The sequence below is a fragment of the Diceros bicornis genome, chromosome 24, assembly GCF_020826845.1.
Source record: "Diceros bicornis minor isolate mBicDic1 chromosome 24, mDicBic1.mat.cur, whole genome shotgun sequence".
Lineage (NCBI taxonomy): Eukaryota > Metazoa > Chordata > Mammalia > Perissodactyla > Rhinocerotidae > Diceros > Diceros bicornis.
This window is the reverse complement of record NC_080763.1, coordinates 10,560,403-10,588,173: the sequence shown is the minus strand read 5'-3', so window position 1 is coordinate 10,588,173 and position 27,771 is coordinate 10,560,403. Positions and strand designations below refer to the sequence as shown.

General features: G+C 34.3%; 1 protein-coding gene across 4 annotated transcripts in view; it reads right to left on the bottom strand.

The window, feature by feature from the left end:
• The window catches only part of SLC38A6 (solute carrier family 38 member 6), a 59,737-nt gene that overhangs the window by 5,640 nt on the left and 26,326 nt on the right, over positions 1 to 27,771 (bottom strand). For all 4 annotated transcript variants that reach the window (XM_058567064.1, XM_058567065.1, XM_058567067.1 and 1 more), the window contains 7 exons: positions 20,025 to 20,103; positions 10,422 to 10,504; positions 9,892 to 9,950; positions 5,339 to 5,404; positions 5,048 to 5,101; positions 2,858 to 2,937; positions 2,407 to 2,507 (listed from right to left, as the gene is read on the bottom strand). In XM_058567064.1, coding sequence (XP_058423047.1) covers positions 2,407 to 2,507; positions 2,858 to 2,937; positions 5,048 to 5,101; positions 5,339 to 5,404; positions 9,892 to 9,950; positions 10,422 to 10,504; positions 20,025 to 20,103 — 522 coding nt within the window. The remainder of the gene's footprint in view (positions 1 to 2,406; positions 2,508 to 2,857; positions 2,938 to 5,047; positions 5,102 to 5,338; positions 5,405 to 9,891; positions 9,951 to 10,421; positions 10,505 to 20,024; positions 20,104 to 27,771) is intronic.

Genomic DNA, 27,771 nt, shown 5'->3' with positions numbered 1-27,771 from the left:
AGCTTTACCTAATAACCAGGAAAATCTCTGTGTAGGAAACATTTCATTTACATAATGAAAATGTTTAGCTTCCGTGTTCAAACAATGATGATAGATAGATAGATAGATAGATAGATAGATAGATAGAGATATACAGATATGCCTGGAGCTTAAGTGAGCTTAAGTTTTTCAAAAGTTAACTTTGACAAAAACTTGGAATGGAGGAAATCTGGGTTCTATAGCATAATTCCTGAGGGGACAGCACAGTAATAAAGGCACTAACTTTGAAGAAAGTCAGAATTGGATTCAAGTCTCAATTCATTACTCATTAGCTGCAGGTATCTGGCCAAATTACTCAACCTATATGAACCTATACCTTGCAGAGTGGTAAGGACTAAGTTAGGCAATGTATGTAAAATACCTGATACTTACATAACAAATGTTAGCTCAATAAATGTATTAGCATCCATCCTTCCTCCACTTCCCTTTCAATCTAAGCTTTCTTACAATTTAATACAGCTCTTACACATATCTCATGGTAATTCACGTAACTATTTCTCAGTTATCCTGGAGATTGGTAGCCCATTTGGTTTCTTCCAGATAGTTCTATTTACCCATTAGGAGGAGAAGGAGGTCCATTTTCTGGACTCTTTCTCAATGTTGAAGATTCCTAAATATAAAAGTATTTGTGCCAGATGACAATTTTAATTTAGAAAAATATACAGCTATTCTGCTATACTAAGTTTTTGCTGAATCCCAACAGAGACCCTGCTATAATATCTTTTTAATATAGAAAAGGCTTATTGAGCTCAAGTCTGTACAAAAACTAACAAACCCAACAACCAAAAGCAGAGCTTATGTATTTGAAGAATTCTGTTTCATTAGCAATGATCAAAAAAGTTTAACAACCTGTTTTAACTTTCTTTGTAGTGCATCCAGCAGGGCACCACATGTTGGAAATGATGCTTTTCCTGATGGTGCACACAGGGCTGTACCACTTATCCTACGTCAGTATAAAAACGCAAGAGCAGGTTTAGATTAATGAATGGCCTTTATTACTGCTGAAATAAAAACACAGAGACAGCAAGAAAAGGACAATTATAGTTTTCTCACACACTGAAAACTTCAAGATAATTCTTACAGCGTATACTGAAAAGTAACCATATTTGAATTAAATTTCATTAAAGATAGTAAGGAAAGAAGTACAGTGCTGAAAAATAGAGCACCTGAAATTATGAAATAATTACAATAATAATAATAGTGACATACCACCAGCAGCTCTCATTTGTGAAGACTGCTATGTGCCAGATACTATAATGGGCATTCGACATATAACTCATTTCCTCCTCAGTACAACTCTATGCAATTATCTCCATTTTACAGATTAGGAGAGGAAGATACTGCAAGGTGACGTATCCTTTTCAAGGTCACATAGCTAGAGTAGAGTAGTAATCTGAACCACATTTGCTGGATTTCAAAACCCACACTCTTCCCACCAGGCCTAGGAAAGGTAGCTGTGCAAGTAAAGGTTGTCTAAAACCTTGCTGGACTTGGAAAAACTGTGGGAGACAAGCAACGCGCCACTACAAGTCATCCTGGATGTCTAAAACCTGAAGCGCACACAAGGCTGTCAACCATGAAATCAGAGTCATAACAGCTAAACATCACCAAAGTAATAACAGCCATGTACTTGCAAGCTGTTATAAAAGCATTCATAAATTGAAAAGTGTATTCAAGAATTTGACAAATTGAGTGTAATTTGTTATAATGTGTTTGTTTGCAAATTAAACAAGTATGTTTGCAAATTATAAGAGAGCTTACAATTTTTTTTTTCTTGTTCTAGACTTTAAGTTTCACATTTTCTTGAGTACTTATTAGAAGAGAAAAAAACACATACCAAGCAGGCAATTTTTCAAAAGTAAATAAAATAAAATTTTACTCTTATTTTATGATAGAAGAATCCTCTAAAAATTAAGGAGAAAGGTCCTAGTGCATCAGAGAATGCACATCTGCTGAGTCGTGTGAATTAAGTCTGAAGGCAGAAATTTCTGACATCTAAGTGTACAACTACAGGCCAGTGTAACCGAACTGCTGAACTAGAGTCTAATATACCAAATTCTCAGTTAAAAAAATTAAAATCATTATTGCACATTTTTTCTTGTAGAGAGCCATCAATGTTCCTAAGCCTGAGGTTTTACTTAGGCAAGTGTTTAAGAAAATTTTCATATGAATTTCATCCACCTTTATAAGAGAAAGAAAATCAATTCTTTAAGGTCCATAGAGCCACCACAGTATGTACTGCATTGAATTCTGGCAGCCTGAACAAATTAACTTACTAACGCAAGGCAGAAACAAAGTCCATACTCAGGTGTGAGATCAACTATAGAACAATTTATTTTGTCATCTACAATTAAATAATATACTTACCATAAAAAGTAAGGTATCCAAAGAGTGCAGATATAAAATAAATGAGAAAACTTAAAGCAATCGCTGTATTGGTTACATTCTGCATTCTTTTCTTTGAAGGGCTAAAAGACAGAAATGGCAAAAATAGAATCAGTGATCTGAATTATATCTAAAGAAAAAAATATCTCCCAAGCTAGTCAAGAGGATCCCTCAACCAATCAAGACCTAGTTCATTAACAACTATACCCTACAATACCTTATGTGAAATTACTGTACAAAGGTTACACTTTCAGGAAATATTCTCAACTTGGACAAAACTAACTCTTGGTTGTTTTATTTTGTTTTAGACTAACACTTAGAATTCAGTGATAGGAGGAAAGAATTCATAAAGGAGAACGTCATTCAATCTGAAAGCCCTAGAAGTAAAAAAACATACTTAATACATTTAAAATATTCCAGAATTCTATAGTACCTTTGAAGTTCACAGTATATGGGCAATACTGAGGTATGGCAGAGAAATGAAAAAGCCATGGTTGGTATGGCATAAGCACTCTGAAAAAAATTTAAAAAGATGAAATTATTAAATGCTACTCTGTTGAAACCACTACTTCAAATGACAATAAACTCAGTTCTTCAACAACAATCAATTGGTTAATTTGGGGGCCGGCCCCATGGCGTAGCAGTTAAGTGCTCGTGCTCAGCTGCTGGCGGCCTGGGTTCGGATCCCGGGGGCACACCGATGCATGCACTGCTTGTCAAGCCATGCTGCGGTGGCGTCCCATATAAAGTGGAGGAAGATGGGCACAGATGTTAGCCCAGGGCCAGGCTTCCTCAGCAAAAAGAGGAGGATTGGCATGGATAATTAGCTCAGGGCTAATCTTCCTTACACACACACACACACACACACACACACACACACACAAATTGGTTAATTTATTTTATCTTTCATGAATTATCTCTTTATAAAATGTGTTTGTTTTTTTCTTTAAAGAGAGACACAATTATGGTCACCAGCAAATGTTTTACTTGATAGTTTGATTGCTTGTACTAGCCAGAATATTTCTTGGCTGGTTTCCATACCATGTTGCTTTTACTACAATCAATGATTCGTCTATATTATTTGGGTAAGATAAAAATAATTTAAGATAAATAATATTTAGGTAAGATTAAAAATAATAACACTTTAGAAATGATCTTATTGTAATTCTCAGTCTTTCCTAATGTACGCAATAGGAAAATTAAATACATCATATTACCTTAAGCAGTAAGAATAGTTAATGCTTTTGAATCTGCTTTCACCAACTCATTCCAAGAGAATACTGAAAATATTAATCTCATCTTAGTAGTGCCAGCGTCTTTGACTAGGATCTCTTTCAGTGGGAATGAACATGATTTATTCCAGACTGACAAATTCTTAGAGATCCATTGGAATACATAAGTTTTTTTTTTTTAATTTTATTATGATACTTAAGAGCCAAAGGAAATTACAAAGCAAACAAAAGTTACCATCTAAATGAAAATACTATCTTTACAAAATGGATGGTTATGATTTACTTTCTCTTTTCTACTCTAAAAAAAATTCCCCCTAACTAATTTTAGGCTCTTCAGCAAAAGAAGTTCCAGATGACTGAAGACCTATCTTGGGACATAATGCCTCCTAAAATATCTGAGGGGAGCAGGGAGGAAGGAAAGCTGTAGTGTTTCCTGAGACTGGATTAGGGGAATGAGAGTTTAATTCACAAACTCTCTTTCATATATTGCTCAATTTCCTGGCTTGTCAATTACCCTACCTAGATCTTTACAGCACATGGAGGCCTTTACCATGTCAAAGATGTGGTAACCTCCCTTGTGGGGCCAGAAAGACATTTCTCATTTAAAAACTGGGGATAAAAAGGAAAATTCTGCATGGAGGACTTACCACACTAACATGCTACACTAACAGAGCTGGACATGAGTGGAGGGGATTGTAGTATCTGGCACCTGCATTTCAGCAGAATCAAGTGTAGACCAAGAAACTCTCGCAGCAACAAGGAAGACTTTGAGCTCTTCTAGAACGGTAAAGGAGAGATCATCCAGATCAAGTTCCTGCTTCCTCCGCTGATGCCCAGGGGCTCTTGCAGGCACTTCCAGTATCACAGGGCTCTTAGAGAAGGCAAGGGGACTTGGTCTTCTAGTCCCCACTCCAGGCGTCATAAATTTCAACTTCGGAATGTCAGCCAGAAGACATATTGGCAGTGCTCAATCACTGGTCCAATGATGAAGCTGTTTAGCTACACACCAAGGTTCTACTCACAGGGGAGGAGTTTTTGATATAATTGGCTATTTAGCTTTACAAGTCCAGAGGGCAACAGGAAGTCTGTATCCACAGAGGACCTTATTGGCCAGACCAGACATTCAGTAAATCTGTTCTTTTAGGCTGTGGCCCACTTAAAACAGGCTCTATTTAAAGGCATGCCAAAAGAAAAAAAAAAAGGTGCCTGTTTCATAATGGGCCACCCTGTGTTAAATAATATTATTCTTCTGGTAGGCAACCTTATACTTAGCACTTTCACAAAAATTAATTAGTTACAGGTACAAAGACCTAAGAGACCCTGTTACACAAATCTCTTAAAACTTGAAATGTGAAAAATCAACCAAAAGTATCTGTTAATAACTTACACACCTCTTTGGAGAAATGAAAGAGCTTTGGTTTACAATCATCTGTAGCATTTGAAACCTGTTTAAGAGGATTGAGGGGAAAAAGAGAAACCAAGAGCCATTAAAAGTCAGAATACACGAACAAAAATGATGAATTTATTATTACTAGGCTTTCAAATCAAAATATTTGAAAACAGAGTTCCAAAATGTAATATAGCCATTACTTTTTTATTAATTAGGAAAAAAAATCATTATTAGTCTGATTTTTTTTTTCTTTTTAGCTTAAAATAAAATGGAAGAAAATATAAACCATTACCTGGAAGTATTGCTCTACATAATTTAATGTCAGAGGACAAGGGATGGACCATTTTTTAATTATAATCTGTAAGAATAAGTAGAAACAGCACTCAGATTATTTCTTATACAATTCATGACAAGAAATTGATTTCAAATAGGTCAGCATTATTTCAATTAATCTAACCCCATACCAAAAAATATGCTAGCTAAAGGAAGATTCTTTGCTCATGTGATTTTCCCCAGTTAGAATGGGGTCATCATTTAATATGGTCACCTATGGCCAGGGGGGCAGGATGGGGGTGGGGAGAGTTGCTGCATATCTGTTTAGTGGGGATCTTCCCCATTAAACTCTGAGAGTATTCTCACGTCAACTTTCAAAACTCCAATAGCATCAAGGCCTTTACCAAAAAAAAGGGCAACCTAAAATGGGAACACGATGTTTTTAGCAACAATAGTACAGAATGTGGTTATTTGTGGACCTGGCATCAGTAGCAGACAGAGAAACATTAATAGCAGTTTTGGAAATGGCCACAGGCAGAAATAGGTAGAGACCCTATGCAAAGGGGAAGCTCAGGGATTTCTGAAGTATAAGTACTGGCCCTCCTTGCTTTTCTCAGATGTATATTACTTTTGGTGAATATGGATAAAGCTGGCTAAGAATAAGAGCACACAGCTAGGGAACTCCAGTTGGCGAAACTAAATTTTAAAAAAATTAAAAGAAATCAAGAGGGATACTATTTCCCAGAAATAATCAATGAAAATGTTTCAGGGTTTTACCTTAACTGCACTCATCCTGTTCCTAGACCTACCGTTGTGGTTGTATCCACACTGCCATCTTTGCCATTGTTTCAGGGGACGTAATTACCCTGTAAACATGTGCTCCAAGCTAAAACCCAACACACAAAAGGGCAAGAAGAATAAAGAAAAGTAGTTGTCCTTTGCAGGAAACCCATAAGTAAATACTATTCCTATTCCTATTCGGTATTTATCTAGTTTTGGATTTTAACCAAGTCAATCAAAATTTTATATAGTGATAAAACAAATCTAAAGAAAACAGACTTTTAGGATTAATCTAGCGAGCGAACTAAAGAACTACTCTTAATTAAAACCCTTATCAAGAAAAAAGAATTATAAGGATAAATGGGCAAGTTGCTTTGTCATTTCTAGATAAGTTTTCAATATGGAATAAAACTAAGTGGTCAACTTACCAAGAGGAAAGAAAAAAATCAAAAGCAATAATCTCATCACCTTTTTTCTGATATGTTTTTAAAAAAGGATGAAGATGGGGGTAGAAGCTAGAGAAGTAAGGTTGTTACTGGTCTCTATCTTCAGCCCTGCTCCAAATTCAGTGTCTCACGTTTCCCCTTAATAACAGTGGTGGTGGTGGCAGCGACGACCATTTACTGAGCACTTGTGTACCAGGTACTTCGAGAAGTTCTGTATGTGAGCTACCTCATTTGTTTTATCAGCTGTTATTACTACTACTACTACTACTTACAAACCAAAATATGTCAAAACAATGCTCCAAAATGCAATATAATCATTACTTTTTCACTAATTAGGAAATATCATTAACAACTTGATTTTATATTAATATAAAATTCAGTTACTACTGCTAATTTCTCTGCGGAGATCCATCCCAACCCCAAGCCTGCCTGGGGGAATGGGGTGGATAGAGATGATGTCCTATAAAGGGGAAGTACAGACCAGGAATGGAAAGATCCTCAACAACAGAGAGGAACAGGAGTCTTTGTTCACGCTGAAGACAGAACATGGTAAGAAGGTAACTCCAGGGGTTAGAAAGACAAAGGGAAAAAAAAGATTAAATATTAAAATACGTGTTCACTTGCACAAAAGGCCCTTCCTTCTTCACTGCTCTAAGTCCTTCCCATCTTTCAAGGATCAGCTCGAGTTTTATTTCCTTCCACATCCTTCTTTACTTTAGCTCTCAGTGATCCTTCTCTCCTCTCAACTCTTGCTATTCTTAGTCTGAAGCAAATAAATCAACACTTAATTCTGTACTGCCTATATTGTTCTCTATTTTTTTCTAATACATTTATCTTATCTCCTCTCTAAGACTGACAGATCCTAAAGAGCAGTGTCCAGGTTAAACTCCCACCACCGTACAATGCCTAACATAGTGCTCAGTAGAAGGAAAGCTCTGACCAATATCCATTCAAATAATTCTCTATTTGATTCCTGACTTATTAAAATCCTACTCAGAATACTAATCTGTACTCAAGACAGAACTTTTGGAAAGAATGGCAATATATCTGTGTTCTAAAATGGGCCAAAAAACATAAATCCATCTGGTTACTGTCATTCTGAGCCCCTGCTAAAACAAAATTTATTTTTAAAATTTTAGATATTTCAGATAGGACAAAAATTTATGTTAAAATTTTTTATGCAGAGTAAGGATCTGAGACAGATAAAAGTACAGGTTTTGATTTGCATTATTTGAAAAGTGTAATTTAAGAAAATAATAGTTTTCTGGACTGTTTTTTTTTAAAATGTAATATAACTGTTATACAAATTTACAAAAACATATTGACAAAAATAATCAATGAAAAAATTGACATCCTTCAAAAAATCTGGGTTAATACATACATGTTTCCTTTCTCTAACTGCTACGCATTTCAAAACCTAATACTCAGAGAGTCTAAAATAAATATGCCAAGTAAAAACAGCATTAAAGAGAAAGTATACAGAGTGTTCTTCATTGTCCCATTGTAGACTGATTTTAATTTGTGCTCATGGGTAAAAATTTGAGCAGACAGTTTGTAAAGCATTACAGTAAATGCAGAATAAGGGTGTTATTTCCATATGACTGCTACAGTAGAAATCTGTATCAAATTAAAGAGTATCTGCCATGACAGAAACGAATACGGTGAAAACTACAATAGACATATCATATCAGTATATTTCACCTGCTTCAAATTATTGGCTATAAAACCAAATTGCTCCTACCTATGCAATGTTTGGATTGCCAATTGTCTGTGAGGAAAAAATTCAATGTTATCAATACTGATTCTCTTTAATATCCATTTGTTTATTTGCATAGGTGGGCCACTCCTACCCATGTAGATGCTTCTCGACAATCAGATTATAAAGAAAATATTTCTTGTTTCCCTCCTCTCTGTAGAGCCTAAAAAGTATATGTTCCTGGATATTAACTAAACTTATTGTGGTAATCATTTCGCAATATATGTAAGTCAAGCCATTATGCTGTACACCTTAAACTTATACAGTGCTGTATGCCAATTCTACCTCAAAAAAATTAGAAGAAAAAAATCTAGAAAAAAAGTGTATACTCAATTCACTTACTTGTAAGATACATGTCAGACAATTTGAGGAGGGGGAGGGCAATGATTTTAATTTTGATAAATTCAACAAATGACTAAATGTAAGCACTGTTAAGTATTTTTAGTTTTAAGAGCATTCATTAAAGTATAAATATTTCTGTACACTGAAACCAGAGTCACTTCCACTCCATTTACATAATCTAAACCTGTTTTACCCTTGTAGCCCAGAAGATAGTCTAGCCTAAGTTAAATGCATCCTCGATTGTTTAGACAGCTCAGAAAGCTGGCTCGTTAATATAGTTTAACTACTGATGTGTTGTCTCACTCTTCTGGATGGCATTTTCCTTTCATTTATTTTTCATTAATAAGGAAGAATTTAATCAAGTTTATAATTTTAAGAGTTTAATCAAGCCATTAAAATATGTATCTTCTTGGCAAGTTTAAAATTTTTAATCCTATTTAAGGTTTGATATTTAGATACTGACTGTGGAATAAACTGCTATGCAAAGAGCAAAAGGATTTTTTTCAAAATTTCACACAAAGATACTACCTTTGGGATGTTAAAATCTGTTTTAGAAGAATTAAAAGAAACAAATTCAAATTCTCTTTTACCTTTATATTAAAATATTTTACCAATATGAGAATAAATGAAGTTTACCACCTGATAGATATTTTTCCTGTTATAATAAAAATGAGCTAATTTGAAAAAATAAGAAAAAACATATTCCACATGTGAAGAAAAATATTTCTTTGCAGTAGTCTTTTTATCAGAACTTATCTAGGCTGAATAAACGGGACCAGATAAGAATTCATGCACCCCAGTTCTTACTAGATGTCCCAGAAGCTCTGGTTTTATTAATGGAACAAAGATTCAAAATTAAGATGAATAGTATCGAATTGATTTTACAGACTAAAACCAGCCTGATTCTCATGCTTGAGTACCGGCCCCCCCCCCAAAACATTGTACAGAAATAAACTGATACACACACCTACACAAAGAAGTATATTCCATTTAAGGTTTTAACAGAATTGGTGTGCTCTCCTCTCTAGCTAACCACAAGAGATACTGAATTTGAAATACTGCTCCAGCTAAGCCTCTTCAAAATACATACAATGAAGGAAATGATTTTGTGGAACAAAAGCATTTTTAATCACACACTGAAATAAAATGGGATACCTTCCCAACACAAAACAGAGTTGAAAAAAGACATTAACACAATGAGTTCAATTTTTGTGAGGAGATAAGCAAAACACTATATTTTAAACTTACCACAAGAGCAAAGAACACCATAAAGAAAAATGATAAACTACTTGTGTAGCCAAGAAAGCCTGTAAAATAACAGTAAAATAAAAAGCAATTTATAAGGTAAGTGATCCTAACATACAGCTAAAGCTATACATCTTGGGCATGTTTTCTATTACGGTGCTTGGTATCTGGGGCTTAGGGCTGAGAATAACAACATTCCAACTATCTGTCACAGATCATTTACGTAGCTCTGTACAGCAGAATTGGAACTGGCTGACCACTAATGGTACACTGTAAGGAAAGGCTGCTCTTTAATGTTCCGCTGTAAAGATTTTATTTTAGTGGGGCAGACAAAATACTAGAGCAAACCAAGTAATAGGTTAACTAGGGAGGGCTGAAGGCTAAACAACCTAAAATAAGTCCAAGTTCAAAATTATTCACAACCACCACCCTTCTGCTAAAAATGCGGTACTGTGAAGTTTAAAAGCCCCTTAACATTATTTTCTTTCTTTCTTTCTTCTAAACAAATAATGTTCTCTTCTATAAAGACTTACCTATTTTAGGAAGAAGTGCAAGAGGGAACACAATGCCAACACAAATGATTATTAGTAGTGTTTGTCCATCAAGATACCAAGACCTATTAGGAAAAAAACAGTTCTATTTTAGGCATAGGACTGCAGTATTTGTGCTAAAACACACATGTGCACACACACACTGCTATAACCGTTACAACCACCCATTAGGAAAAGCCTACTTCCTTTTGTTCAAACATGTTCTTCTGGGATCCTATTATTCTTATTAGTTAATTTACATTTAAGGAATGTATCAAAACAATGAGATGCCACTTTTCAACTACCACCTTAGCAAATATTTAAAAACAAGACAATAGTCAATGTTGGTGAGGAGTGATGAGCTATGCACAAAACTGATGCAAGTGTAAACTGTGTATATTACCTTTTTGGAAAGCAATTTGGCAATAGATATTGAGAGCCTTCAAATATTTAACATTTACAAAAGACTTAAAAATAAAGAAACAATCAGCAATAAGAATAAAAATTTTTGTAAAAAGGTATTTATTGAAAACATTTAAAATAAGGAACATTAGAAATAAACATCTAAGACCATGACATTTTAAAATAAATTATGGGACTATGGGACAATCATAAAAAAGAACATTTTACAGGATAATAATATATTATCCTGAATATTCAGTAAACATCATAAATATATATAGCATGATAGCAATGATAACAATTTTGAGGAAAAATATAGATTCATTAAAAATAGAAAGGAACTGCAATATATTAACAACCATTATCTCTGGGTGGTAGAATGATGGGTAATTTTTCTTCTTTATAGTTTTCTATATTTTTCAAATTTTCAGGAAAGGGCATGAACTACCAGGAAAAAAAGTATTAAATTTTTCATATAAAGGCATTAGACTATTGAATGAAAAAAGGTAGGTTAAAGTGTGATGGTGTATTTGATTACTGAAAAAAAAAACTGGATGTATATAGAAAAATGTCAGAAGAATATACTTAAAATACCAAAGTGGATATTTCTATGTAGTAGCAATATGACCAATTTTTATTTTCTCCTTGTTTGTGTATATATGGTTTCGATTTTTTAATATAAACTACATGTGTAGAAGTTTTAAAAAGTTAGAGTTAATTTTCCAAGACTTTAATAGTAAAGACTTGACTTTAGTATGTAAAAGACAAACAATCTATGAAAGAAGTACAACTAGTAAATATACATGAAAAATCCAATCACCGGTGCTAATTAAAAAATAAATAGCGAGGCTGTTGAAACTAAACTAGTAAAATTATTTAGAAAATAATATTCAAAGATGTGGCATAACTAATCCTTGACATATTGCTAGTGATCTTGTCAATTAGTGCTATCTTCTTGAAAAACATTGATAATAGGTTACAAGAGCAATAAAAATGAGGTAATCTACTCTAAGAAAATAATTTAAAACATAAGGAGTTCTATGTGCATGAAGCTGTGAATACAACGTTATTATAATATTAAGAAGCTGAGGAGAAATCCTACATATCCAACAACAGAAAATATTTAGGACAATTACAGTATACTCAATGGAATGTTATGCAGCTTTTTACAGAAGACAATTTAGTAAAATGGAAAATGCTAACGATAGAAATATAAAATATATGGTTATTAACTATGTTTTTAAAAGATTTTGGGGAAAAGTTCAAAGGAAATAAAATGATAACAGTGATTAGGTAAGAGATAGTATTATGTATAATTTTTGTTTGCTTTTTTTTTTCTAAATTTTCTGTAATGTGGCTGTCATATTTTTACAATGAAACATATACATATATATACATGCACAACAGTAACAACGTAAAATTCATGCTAATATGTAAGCCGGGAGCATCAAAGACAATAGGGATTACTTTTTCAAATCATTTGGTAGATGCCCTCAGAATTCCCAGTTTGCAATCATGCATCCTCTTTCTCTACCAGGTAGCCAAAGTCTCCCACTGTCATGTTAAATTAAGAAAATGGATAAATTCCTAGAAGCATGCAACATACCAAGACTGAATCATGAAGAAATGGAAAATATGAACAGACCAATAACAAGTAAGGAGATTGAATCAGTAATCAAAAACCTCCCAAAAAAGAAAAGCCCAGGACCAGACAGTTTTACTGGAGAATACTACCAAACCTTTACAGAAGAATTAACACCAATCCTTCTCAAACTCTTCCATAAAACTGAAGAGAGAACACTCCCAAATTCATTTTATGAGGCCAGCATTACCCTAATACCAAAGCCATATAAGTCACTACAAAAAAAGAAAACTACAGAACAACATCCCTGATGAATATAGATGCAAAACTTCTCAACAAAATATTAGCAAACTGAATTCAACAGCACATTAAAAACATCATACACCATGATCAAGTGGAATTTATCCCTGGGATACAAGGATGGTTAAACATATACAAATCAATAAATGTGATATAGCACATTAACAGAATGAAAGACAAAAATCATATGATCATCTCAATAGATGCCGAAAAAGCATTTGACAGAATTCAATATCCTTTCATGATAAAAACCTCTCAACAAATTGAGTATAGAAGGAACATACCTCAACATAATAAAGGCCGTATACAACAAACCCACAGCTAACATCATACTCAACAGTAAAAGGTCAGAAGCTTTTTCTCTAAGATCAGGAACAAGACAACGGTGCCCACTCTTACCACTCTTATTCAACATAGTAGCAGAAGTCCTAGCTAGAACAATCAGGAAAGATAAAGAACTAAAAGGCATCCAAATTGGAAAGAAAGAAGTAAATCTGTCTTTATTTGCAGATCATATGATCTTACATATAGAAAATCCTAAAGACTCAACCAAGAAACTGTTGGAACTAATCAACAAATTCAGTCAAGTTGCAGGCTACAAAATCAACATACAGAAATCAGTTGTGCTTCTATACACTACCAACAAAATATCTGAAAAAGAAATAGCAACAAAAACAATAAAATACTTAGGAATAAATTTAACCAAGAAAGTGAAAGATCTGTACACTGAAAACTATAAGACTTTGATGAAAGAAACTGAAGAAGACACAAACAATGGAAAGATATCCCATCCGTGTTCATGGGTCAGAAGAATTAATAGTGTTAAAATGTCCATACTACCTAAAGCCATCTATAGATTCAATGCAATCCCTATCAAGACTCCAATATTTTTTAAAGAAATAGAACCAACAATCCTAAAATTTGTATGGAACCACAAAAGACCCTGAATAGCCAAAGTAATCCTAAGAAAGAAAACAAAGCTGGAGGTTATCACACTTCCTGATTTCAAACTATTCTACAAAGCTATGGTAATCAAAACAGTATAGTAATGGTATAAAAATAGACCAATGGAACAGAACAGAGAGCCCAGAAACAACCTCCCTCCAACCCCCCATATACAGTCAACTAATATTTGACAAAGGAGCCAAGAATACTCAATGGCAAAAGAAGACTCCTCAATAAATGGTGTTGGGAAAATTGGATAACCACATGCATAAAAATGAAATTGGGCCTCTATTTTACATTACTCACAAAAACTAACTTGAAATAGATTAAAGACTTAAATGTAAGACCTGAAACCATAAAACTCCTAAAAAGAAAACATAGGGAAAAATCTCCTTGACATTGGTCTTGGCAACAATTTTTTAGATATGACACCAAAAGCACAAGCAAAAAAAGCAAAAATAAGTGGGACTACATCACACTAAAAATCTTCTGAGCAGCAAAAGAAACAACCAAATGAAAGGGCAATCTACAGAATGGGAGAAAATATTTGCAAACTATATATGTGATAAGGGGTTAATACCCAAAATATATAAAGAACTCATACAACTCAATAACAAAAAATCAAACAATCCAATTTAAAAATGGGCAGAGGAAATGAACAGACATTTTTCCAAAGAAGACATATGAATGGACAACAGATACATGAAAAGATGCTCAATGATCAGGGAAACACAAGTCAAAACCACAATGAGATATCACCTCACACATGTTAGTATGGCTATTATCAAAAAGACAAGAGATAAGTATTGGCAAGGATGTGGAGAAAAGGGAACCCTTGTGCACTGCTGGTTGGAATGTGAACTGGTTCAGTCACTATGGAAAACAATATGGAGGTTCCTCAAAAAATTAAAAATAGAACTACCATATGATCCAGCAATCCCACTCTAGGCATATATCCTAAGGAAATGAAAATGAAGGTATCGAAAAGATATCTGCACTCCATGTTTTTTGCAGCATTATTCACAATAGCCAAGATATGAAAACAACGTGTCTGTCAATGGATGAATGGATAAAGAAGAGGCGGGGAATATTATGCAGCCATGAGAAAAAAGGAAATCCTGCCATTTGTGACAACATGTATGGACCTTGAGAGCATGACGCTAAGTGAGATAAGTCAGACAGAGAAAGACAAATACTGTATATCACTCATATGTGGAATCTAAAAAAGCTAAACTCGTAGAATTTAGTAGAATGGTGGTTACCAGGGGCTGGGGGTAGGGGAACTGAGGAGATGTTGGTCAAATAGTACAAACTTGTAGTTAGAGGATGAATAAGTTCTGAGGATCTAATGCACAGCATTGTGATTATAGTTAACAATACTGTATTATATATTTGAAAGTTGCTAAGAGACTAGATCTTAAATGTTCTCAAGACAAAAAAGAAATGATGATTATGTGACATGATGGAAGTGTTAGCTAACACTATAGTAGTAATCCTATTGCAATATATGTGTATCAAATCAACACATTATACACCTTAAACTTACACAATGTTACGTCAATTATATCTCAATTAAAAACGAAAAACAAAAGAAAAGGTTTTCCTCTACATGGGTTTCAACTCCTGGCTTCTAACATGGACTTCGTGATTCACTGTGTCTCTTTTACACCTGGTTTATGAGGAAGTCCTTTCTAATGTATCTTTAATGGGTACTATTGGGTGCGACAACTGACAACTTCCTCTTTAACAGAACAAGGGAAGGAGCAGCAGCAGAAATAGGACTATGATCACACCTTTCCCTTCTCCACCCTAATTCATGTCTTTAGGAAATGCATGTGCCAGAAACTAAAACCTATGCACAAGTATTTCTAGCTCTACTGGACCTGAAGCTGTGCTCTCTGCATTTGCATATGCCCCTCAATTCCCGGTATGCAAGAGGTCCTAAGAGAGTACACATATTCAAAACACAAAATGATACATGGCATGTTCACCTTCTAGTCATTCTTGAATAAGTATCAAAATAGGAACTTCAAAATACTTCTCATTGAGGAACACCTGGCAACTAAACTTCTGAAGCTGGCAAAAAGCCCAGGGCTCTATGCCTGAAATCCCCTTCCTTCTGGGATGCAATATCAGACCCAGACAGTTGCAGCGCCGGGAGGAAAAAGACCCAAAGGAGCACCAAAGCAGATTCCATCTGTTAGTTCTGCTGTCCCTGCTGTCATGAAGGTAGACTTGTGCAAAGGGAGCACGTCAATCCTGAGGACCAGAGACTTTTTTCTCTTGCATAAGAACAAAGGAACACTTTGAAATCCTTAACTTAATAACTTAGACTATTATACTTTATAACTTGATACTATTTCAGGTCATAATTCATTCATGTCCAAAGAAGCTACTTGACTGCCCAAAGCACTGAACTGTAGGACTGAAGATAACTCCACCTCCTCCCAGCAGTAACTCCGAATCAGGTATGGAGCGTTAGAGCTAGAAGGGACCTCAGAGACCATCTGGTTCAACAACTTCATTTTATATGTCTGGAAAATCAGCAAAAGGATAATGATGATCTTAGTGATAGAAGCAATGGAAATTCTCTCTACTCTTGAATAGTAACTGTGAGTTTATGGTATTTTTCAGATACCACCTCATTTATTTCAAGATTGTGCTTTCTTTACACTTTCCTCTTCATAGGATTGAAATTTAAATTCCTAATATAAAAAGAACATTATTGCAAAATATAATTTCTCTATCCCTGGCTTGGCTGCTGGTTATTATTAATAATTTCCTATCCTTATTTAGTTACGTTAACAAAGCTGACTGTAAATATGATTCTTTTCTTTACCATTCATCAACAATAAAGACAATACAGTAACACACAGTAAAGTTAGTTTAGATTTAGGTGCACGTCACAGTCAACTGAACTGTTTGGTAATGGATATTTTCCAAAGAACAGAAATGATTAAATTCACAAAATAAAACCTCAGCCTGAGAAATACAAACCAGTAAAAATAAATTTCAAAAAGCACATACTAAATAAATATATTTTATAAATCAAGATTTTATAAGAATGTACTAACCTTAAATTTTTTCCCAAGGTGGGGGGGGGGGGACAATTACCTAACAGAACCCCTGTTTTCCTACTGTGATCTAAATATACATTCTCTTTAAGCCAAAAGAATTAGAGTAAAAAGTTTTATATTTCCTAGAAAACTTGTTTGATCTGTGGAATTAATCCTATATGATAAAAATGTTCCAAGTATGAAATATAGAGTATAAATCCTTAGCTGTATTGTAAATGCTTTGGCATGCAGATGTTTTTTTCCATATTTTAATGAAAACCAGATTTATTTATAAGTTGGTTTAATTTCATTCTCGAATGGACTAGAACAAGAGTATCATATGTTCTGAATTAGGATCTCACTCACATCCCATATCAATTATGTAACTCAAATGCAAGACAACTTAATTGTGTCAATCATATTCCCCTGACAAGATCATTAAATGTTAACAGAGAGCTTCCAACTTTTAACAGCCATAGATTTTTAAAATATAAGTTATTCTATGAAAAATATAGATGCCTCATAAAAGTTTGGTATAAGTATTAGAGCTTCTGACTTCTAATAGTAATTTTTTAAATTAGAATATTATGAATGTAAAGTTTCTTTTTGGTATCACTTTAATAAAGGTTTATATTTCACAAAGGTGCATAAAATCTCACAGATAACCCAGAAAATAAGCACACCTGAAAGATCTTAACTGCAAGTCACTGTAAATCAAATCCTAAAATAAAAGCATATCAATATCATATTGATCTCACAGAAGAAATACTGCTGTGTAACTCTGTCTAGAAATAAACTGCCCTAGATAGTTAAGTCACTCACCATAATATTTGTTTCTTAATTATTTTACAGCCTTAAGCTTTAAAGACTAATGATTTATCTGTATTCTAACCAATTAATATAATTAGTTACTTATTAATGTTTTTGAAAACTTCAAAATCCAAAATAAGAGAATATATATTATATTTAAAACAAGAGGAGGTTATTAAAAAGATGTGCAATTTTAAAACATCATAGAAGAGATGATGCAAACCGGCTACAGTATTTTGAAGTATACAGTTTTAAAAATCCATTTCTGAAATGTAAAAATAACATTTTTATCAATTTTTTACTAATACAAGTAAGATGGGAGTTAATTTTTATTTTCTTTTAAAGAAACCAGGAAAAAAACCCCAACAAAGGAAATGACAATTGATTTAAAATGAAGCTACGATAAAAGTACCCCTTTTAGAGAAAGAAGACCTAAGTTTTAATAGCAGTTCTGTCACATACTACCTTACTTATTTCTAAAATTTTATACGTATATGTAACCCTCTTCTTTCCATAAAGACATATGACAATAAAAAGACTATAAATAGAAGTCACCAAATTCAGGACCAAGAAAAAGGAAAACATAAATGACAACTATTAGTATTAACACAGTTTATGCAATACATTCAAATTTGACTCTGAACTTCCTGGCAAAGCAAATAGGGAAAATCCACCTTTAATATAGTTATTATTATTGGAATTTCTTAATTCTCCATATTTACACTATGCTATCCACTTACAAAAGCATGTGTATGTATAATATCTTATTTGATCATCCCAACAACTTTGTTAAGAAGGCAATACTGGTACCCCCACTAGGCCAGGTGAAGAAACCCAAGGCTCAGAATTAAGTTATATGGCCAAAAGAAGTTCATTTCCCAAAGTTAGTGAATATGAAATGGATAGAAAACACATCTCCTTACTCTTAGTCTAACATTCTTTATTCTACCTCATATTGCCTCAACTTCTTAGCCTTAAATTATAAAAGAAATTTATCACATAGAATTTTTTGAGTAATAGAAGTTGTCCTCAATATTTTTACAACAAATGCAAAAGTGAATTTCATATAACTATTTCTTATAGCAACTGTTTATCAAACTAACAGCACAAAACTTAAAACTAGATAAAGTTATAGATAAAACAAGGTAGTTGTGAGCATCAAATGTGATCATGAATGCAGAAACCTTATAAACTGTAAATTGTTATACAAAGGCACAATATCTTCTGATGATGAAAAATCATTAAGGACTTCTACCTAACTTTTTCAATAACATTTTCTTGATGGTTCCTATTCAGATCTCAAGTATATCATACTTTCCTTACAAATATGTATTTGTAGTTGTGTAAGTAGAATTCTTTCAAGGAAGTCAAGTTGTAAAAGCTAAAAACTAAATTTTGAAAACTTGCCCTGCAATCCAGAACAAGTTCAAATATTGCAGCAAAACAACCAAATATTTAAATCTAAAAGTCTGACAGGTTTTTGTGTTGTGGTTTAGAAATTATTGTGAAATAACTTGAAGACAATTAAAAGAATTTATTATGTCTTTTCAAGTTTATTCTTCTTAAAATTTCTTGTTCTATGTAACGAAAGGAAAAGTATAATTAATTTTGTTTTTTTCCCATAAAGAGTCAATAGTCTTTAGAACCTAGTATTATTTTGTTGTTGTTGTTGAGGAAGATTGGCCCTGAGCTAACATCTGTTGCCAATCCTGCTCTTTTTGCTTGAGGAAGACTGGCCCTGAGCTAACATCTGTGCCCATCTTCCTCCATTTTGTACGTGGGACGCTGCCACAGCACGGCTTGATGAGCAGTGTGTAGGTCCACGCCTGGGATCCAAACCCGTGAACCCTGGCCCGCCAAAGCCAAGCAAGCAAACTTAACCACTACGCCACCAGGCCGGTCCCAGAACCTAGTATTTTTAAAATAAGAAAGGAGAAAGGAGGTATAATGTGGTTTAATATTATTTACAATTTTGTTAAGAAACAGGAAATGAAATAATTAAGTCCCTGCAAATAATTTATTTTTTTAAATCATGCTTCCTAACAGGAATCGCACACAAGTATGGTTCTAACTTTATCACTATGATTTATCTTTATCACTATGCTTTTCTGAGAAGTGACAGCAGTATTATGCACTCCCCTCCATAGTTAAGACTGTCACTGTCAGTACTCTCAGCCTCCCCCCATTCCCCACACCCCCCTTCATTTCCCCAGCAATTTCTCCTTTACTCTCCTCCAAGAGCTAGCTCATACCTGTCCTGCCCTATCACAGCACCATGGAACACAAAGGTTACACTTGGCACTTCAGAGGCGTCACAGCACAGTACTGTGTACATGATGGATCATCAGCAAACGGCTGCTGAGTGTTGTCTTCTCTATTACTACTCGGTCCTGCCTAATTTGTAAGTCTCTTGAAGGCAAGGACTACGTTTGTTTTACTTCTCATTAGAGTTTAATAAGTATTTATTGAATTAATAAATGAACAGATACAATGTGAAATATTTTTTCTTACCCACTATAGTCTCCAGACAAAAATTCTGAAATAGCAGCAGGAAGCTCTGTTTTAATAATTAAAAGATAAGATGACATAGCTGCAAAAAGAATAAAAGGAGTTCCTGTTAGAATCCTATAATTTTTATCCATTTAAAGAATAATCTATCCAAAAACACAGATGTCTATTAGGGATATGACAACACGTGGAGGATTAACTCTTACTGCACCATCCTCAAAGATATACATACACCAGAAATGGAGATAAGTAACTTTGCAGAGAATTATTGGTAAGTTCATTACCCTTTGTTTACATTTCAAATCCAAGGCAAACTATTTAAGTAAGAGAAAGGGGTTTGATTATGGGCCATTTACAAATGAAATCTTGCAAAAACTCTTATATGTTATCACCGTTGTCCAAGGTATTAGAGTTCAGTTTATCAACAACTGATATAGAAATAGAAGGTTAATAAGTATAGCTAATAATTTTGATTACTTTTTCTTTCTTACTAGAGAGAGACCTCACCCTAGAAGTCTCACTGCCTGTCTCTGCCAGCCCCCCATCTCCGCCTAACACACACACATTATGGACACACATTATTACAAAACAAAACAAACGAAATGCATAATGAGTTATATTTTAAATTGTCCTCTAAAACAGGTTAGAAAAGATTCAATGGAAACTATTAAGCATATTAAAGGGATAAAAATTACAACTTTTATTCCATTTTATTAACAAGGCTCATCTGTATTATGCAATCAAAATCTGAAGCTAGCATTATTTCTCACATTTTACCTGACAGGATCCAAGAAATAACTAGCTTTTATAGCATTTTAATATAATGATCCTATTTCTGATGTAGCTATAAAAAAAAACAAATTCTATAAACTTTTTATCACATACTAAGAAATGTTTTAATATGATTACAGAATACACAATTCATTTATATGTAAATACTTGAGTTTAAGCTTAAATGCTTAAGTACATAGAAACCCAGATGATTTAGAGTCAGAACTTCAGTTTAACAGAGTAATAATCTTCTTTTCCCCCAGAGATTAAGTATATATTTAAAAAGAGCCAACAAGAATATGCCCATGAAGAGTGTAGTCTGTATGCACGTTAATTTTTATTACTTATTTATATTTCAAGAAACATTTCACTTTCTCTTTGGACCTACAAAAACTAAGAACATAAATGAATGCCAACCCTGAATGGCAAAAATCTGGGGAAAAACTGATTAAAAGGCTCAAATAGTTTAAGAAGAATATGTATTTCTCAATCAATATATTTAAAAGTAGCTGAGGGCTGGCCCCGTGGCTTAGCGGTTAAGTGCACGCGCTCCGCTGCTGGAGGCCCAGGTTCGGATCCCGGGCGCGCACCAACGCACCGCTTGTCCGGCCATGCTGAGGCCGTGTCCCACATACAGCAACTAGAAGGATGTGCAGCTATGACATACAACTATCTACTGAGGCTTTGGGGGGAAAAAAAAGAAAATAATAAAAAAAAAATGAAGAGAAGGAAGGTCAGCTTTAAAAAAAAAAAAAGTAGCTGAACTTCTCCACAATTAGTACAGTGCTATGTGACCACGTAACCCTGGAGAAAAAAAAGGGTATATACTAATTTGTGTATAAATTTATATGAAGACAGACACTACTTATACACACAAACATATACTCTCAATTTTTTAGTAAAATAACATGTACCTATGGCAAAGTAAAATTTAGAACAGTTAAGTAAACAACCAATTCTCTGTAATGAAAATATACATATACACACTTTCCAGTTTATGACTACTTCTTTTTCCTCAGCAGAAGTACAGTACATTTCTTCAAACTCTCTTTTAGTTATGGGGCATTACAACTGATTGTATGGGAAAAGGTGTACTGTTCATACTCTCATAAGGAAAAATGCTATCAATTTGGCACAGAACAGAAGGAAGGTTTAGATTAACCTCCTCCACTCAAGGATTTGGGGTCTTTGTTTATAATACTTTATCTATTCCAAAGAATCATACACATACAGTGTGATGATGAAAATCATGAACTGAATTTTCTAAGACTGGCCTAGAGCTACTTAAATATATCTTGCAAGAAAAAAAAAGACAAAAGTACCTTGAAAACAAGGAATGCAGACTTCCTATACAATGTTATCTGCTCAATCAGTCTTTCTTGCTTGGATTAATCCAACACCACATGCATTTCTAAAGTTTCAGATATTCATCTCTTTCAGTAATTTTCTATTATTTCTTTTAGATCTTTAGTTGTAAAAAGCTTCAATGAATATGAGATCATATTTCTTTCTAATATACAATCTGTCATTCTTCTCAGAATTTCTATTAGCCTCTGGCTAATCATCTGACCACTTTTCTCCTCTATTATAGCCTTAATTCTTTGGTTTTCATATGGGAGTCCTATTTCATTAGATTCCAGTCAGAAGAATCATGTATATTTCAAGAAATACGAACTCACTAAACATATGTGTCTCTCCTAAAAAAAGATCTCAGCATACAAGATATAAATATAATAAAACATGCAAAATACTGCTTCTTAGAGAATGTTGGTGTTTGTTTTAAGAGCTACAAAACCACAGAGCTCATGATGGGGAAAACCCCCACTGATTAAGCAAGTAAAACAAAGGAAGACACTGTCCTTTTCATTGTCTAAATTATTTTTCCTTAACCACAAGTAAACTTGCCTGCAAGGACTAGTACTTTAACCTATTATGTATAACACAGAGAGGAAACAAAAACGATTAACAAATAGATACTAAGTTAGGAAATACATCTTAATTAGAGTCACATAAAAAGAACAATCAGCTCAATAAAATAAGCTAGAAAAGTTTTAAAGATATAATATCAATAGGAGAGCACATATATCCACTGTTTTTAACCAAAAGGTTCACTAGATCAAATAGCTGCCTGTCACACCTTTTGTCTCATGTCTTCTATTAATGGCATAAGGAAGTAGTTAAAGACTTATCTTAGAGACAGGTCATAAGCAAGAATTTGTAAATGATTTTTGCTGACATCAAAACATAGCATAGACTCCTAATACAAGACACACCACGTTGCACTCTAAATTAATAGCTGTAACAGGGCCATCCATACGAGCCATGGTTGTAGTTAAGTGGTTCTGGCCTCCACACCACCAAAGCCAGAATGAGTACTAGAAGACATACCTTGATGACAGGTATTCAGCCATTACAAATCATTTAGTTTCACCACATTAACTAAATAGGTATTCTTTTCTCCTTCATTTTAAACATAACTAATAGAACTCATTTAATAGAAACTGCCCTGGGAAGGAAATAAAAAAATCTGTCAACCTAATCAAAACACAGAAGTTGAAAGTATTCTTTAAAAACCATGTGGATAAGCAACTGTTTTATTAAGAAATGACTAAAATAGGGTAAAATTTGATTAGGTAGTAGCAAGTAGTAAGGGATCAATATTGGTTGATCTAATCGTAAAGAGAAACACATGAGGTGGGAGCACGGCGGTTGAGGGGAGAAATGTCAGCAACAGAAAAGAAGAAAGGGCTCTGAGGGAGAAGAACTACGAAGACAGTGAACATTTGGGGGTTTTGGATGCCTGTTATATGTGAACAGTATTCTAAGTGTTTTGTAAGTTATTTCCTCATTTAACCTTCACCACAAGCCTGTGAGGTAGATATTATTTAGTTCACAGATGAAGAAACGGAGGCATAAACTAGTAACTTGCCCAAGTGAGTGACGGTGAAAACAGCCAGTCAGGCTCGAGAAACGTGCACTAGTGACTACTATGCTATGGGAAAGTGCAAGAGCACAGTGAAAAAGAAATCCACCACAGCAAAGGAAAATAAGGAAAGTCTATCAAAAGGACCACTCCCCAGAATTACTCCTTTTTCCTCAGCATTTAAACAACAAATTGCTTCTGAATGCTGAGTTTAACAGTTGGGTTCAAAGTAAATAATTTCTACAACACAGAACATTAGTTAGAAGCTTTGAAAACACTTATAATGTTCATTTCACTTTGAGTTGTACTTTCAATGTAATTCATTTCAGGTTTGTAGCTGGTTTGGCGAAGTGATCCGTCCAAGATTCCTCAGACAAGCTGAGGAGTTTCATGAAAGGACTCTACTGCATCTACAGCCATGACTGTAGTTCAGAAGAGCAAGTTTTCTATTCTCACATATTTCAGATATTAACACTACACTGAAACTAACAAAACTAAAACAAAAACCAATCCGTCTTCCCACAAAACTCTGTACTCTTATGGACTATTTTTCTCAGAACTCCTTAAAAAAACAAAAAAAGACAAAGCCTCAATTGGAGTCTGGGCCTAAGAAATCATCAGTTTACAAAAATAATTATCCTTTTTGTTAAACACTTAAAATACACATATGAAGATAAGATTACATACAGCTATTTTAAAAATAGAATTAGGTTTTCAGCACTTGGAGGAAGTTCAGCAACTTCTTAAAAGATTAGTCAGCCAGTCCTAAACAGATGTACTATGGAAGGAAATAGTAAGTTGGCACTTCCGTCTAACCTGGTGTTCCTACTAACTGTCCAAATACCACTGAAAGTCTATTCCAACTCAAAACAGTACACAGCACAATCTCTCTCTTTTTAAAAAAGGATTTTTTTTTTAAAACTCTGAAAACAATGTCATTTCCCTAATTTGTGCACAAATGGAAATTAAAATATATGGAGAAACTTCCCCCTGATAACCCTCATAAAATATATATCTTTGTTTTATCATTTATCAAGATGTTAAATTTGAATAAAAAGTGACCAGAATATTTACTATTCTAAAAATTCTATAATTAAACTTTAATAAAAATTATTACTAAGAAATACATTATATTCAAAATCTTTAAGTGACATTTTACCAGTAAATTTTGTCAAAGGAAGTACTTGTGAAAAAAACTCTCCCTCCAAATTTCCTATTATCTCTCCTCCTCTAAGGCAGTGCTTTCTAGAATTTCTGGACAGTATCGTTCAGGCTCAAAAAAATTGCAGTATAACTACAGAGAAGCTGACCAGCAGATGGCGCTGTAACAGCACGCCCGATCCGTTTCTCAGGAGACAATATAAACTAGAATGCACATCTAAAAGACTTCACTACCCCATAAAAAAAGGAAGAATTAAACCAAATAGTTTCTAACTTATCTAAAATTAAATTGTGAATTTGAAAAACACTGAGAATTTGAAATTTCTATAGTTCTCAATTGAAAATGATCTTATTAATACCTTTGTGTTTACGGATTTAGAAACTGTGTTGCTTGAGTACCTAAGATGGCTGCTGAGTTTCACTTAAAACTTAGATTCCCAAACTGAGGTGTGGATCAGGGCGGATAGAGCAAACTTTGTGGGCTCTGTGTCAGACTAGAAAATCTGGGTCATTCTAGCAATTGCAGGAGGTTTCAGTAAGACTACTACTTACAATTCTCCTGTAACAATATGTAGCAGCGATTCAATCGTCAATCTCCTTTAAAATTGGAGCTTTAAAGAACTAAGGAAAGAATATGCTATCCATAGTGGCCCTTCATATTTTATAAGAGCAAAATAAGAAGCTAACATACTCCTAGGAGCCACTCACCTTTCCACGTTTTGAGTTGGGCAAGATATGAAACCAGAAATGTCAATGAACTTAACTTTTATCATGTACTTCTAAGAGTTAATAGGACTTTCTCTAGCTTGACTAAAGATGTGGGGTTTACTGCTTGATTTCTAGGGATATTTTAGCCTACTGAGTGGTCAATCTCAGGAGTTCAAATGAATGTGAAACTAACTACTTACCTTAGTTTTTAGGAAAAAAATCTCATAATGCAACACAGTTAGAGGAACTATGTAGAAACTATCTATACTTATTTGCTATTACAGTTCTTAATCCTTTTACTAGTAGTCCACTAAATTCAAACTCTCTAAGTCAGAGGTCTCTTGCCTATAACTGCATTAAATATTACAACTTCCAGATACCTCTTTTCTCACTTTGTGTCCCAGCAACAATGACTTGCAGCAAATGAGAAAATGGGGAAATGGGCATCTCTGCTCCTGAGGAAATGGGCAGCTGGGGGCTCTTTCTGGCTCTGGCCTGTTTCAGGCCCCTAAATCATTGGTGCTGGGAGGAGATCTGGAATTGCTTTTATTATTATTATTATTATTTATTTATTTTTGGCAAGAAAGATTGGCCATGAGCTAACCTCTGTGCCAATCTTCCTCTATTTTGTATGTGGGTCACTGCCACAGCATGGCTTGATGAGTGCTGGAGGTGTGTGCCCGGAATCCGAACCTGTGAACCCTGGGCCGCCAAAGCAGAGCATCCCGAACTTAACCACTGCGCCACCAGGCCGGCCCAGGAATTGCTTTTAAGTAGTATTTTACTATATGGCTCTCCATTTTCCAAAGACAAAGGTTTCTATAACCTTACAATAAGAGCACTGAATTTAGTGAGTCATATTTTTTTCTATTATAAAGTTTAGAGATTATTCAAAAACAGTAAATTTTTCCAATCAATTTGTTAGACTATATTAGTGCCTTGTGACTAATACTTGGTACCCGATTTTGGGAAAAAAACATTTTCTGTGAAGTTCTAATAGTAGATTCTTTCCTAAATAAACTATATGCTCACATATATTCTGTGGTCTTCTCTTCTCAGTTGATCAACTCTTTTTCCTCCTAAGCGAGCACTAAGCCAGGTCACTGGCTTTTCCTTCTTTCCCTCCTTCTCTTATTCCTTCCTTTCTTCCTATAATAAATACTACTCACTAAATGCCTACTATGTGCTGGTACTAAGGACATAAATGAATGAGCACATTAGATTTATGGAATATGGAGATGTAGAGGATAAGCTAGATCTTCACTGAAAGATCCATGTAACAAATTTTGATCAAGAGCAACTCATGGGGGCCGGCCTGGTGGCATAGCAGGTAAGTGCGCACGCTCCGCTTTGGCGGCCCAGGGTTTGCAGGTTCAGATCCTGGGTGCGCACTGATGCACCGCTTGTCAAGCCATGCTGTGGCAGCGTCCCACATAAAGTAGAGGAAGATGGGCATGGATGTTAGCCCAGGGCCAATCTTCCTCAGCAAAAAAAGAGAAAGATTGACATCGGATGTTAGCTCAGAGCTGATCTTCCTCACACACCCAAAAAAGCAAAAAACAAAACCAAAAAAAAAAAAAAAGAAAGAAAAAGAGCAACTCATGATCATTTTGCTTTTAAAGGTTTTTCTTCCATTTTTCTCATAGATTCATCAGGGGCATAGAATCCCAAGAAAATTGAGAAATGTTTAAATGTTACAAGGAATAAAAGAGTTAGGAAGCATTAATCTAAAACCTAACTACCTAACTGAAAACAGTAGATTTCAAAATATTTTATTATCTATTTTACATAAGTAAGATCTAACTCTCTCCAATACTTTCAACCTTTTAATTTTTATATCATTCTAAATTATAAATCATCCTATGGGCTTTCAAGTTTCTTTCTATCATTTATATGGTATATAAAATTGTCTCTTTGAGGCAAAATCTTAGGCTTTAAGTAGAACTTTTTAAATTATCTCGTTAATTCAACAAGTATTATTTATTGAGTTCCTCCACCAGAAACTAGATCAAGTTATGAAAACACATAGTTCTTGTCCCCAAGGAGTTTTAAAAATCCTCAACATTTGGGGCTGGCCCAGTGGCGTAGTAAGTTCGAGTGCCCCGCTTCAGCAGCTCAGGGTTCACAGGTTCGGATCCTCGGCGTGGACCTACACACTGCTTATCAAGCCATGCTGTGGCAGGTGTC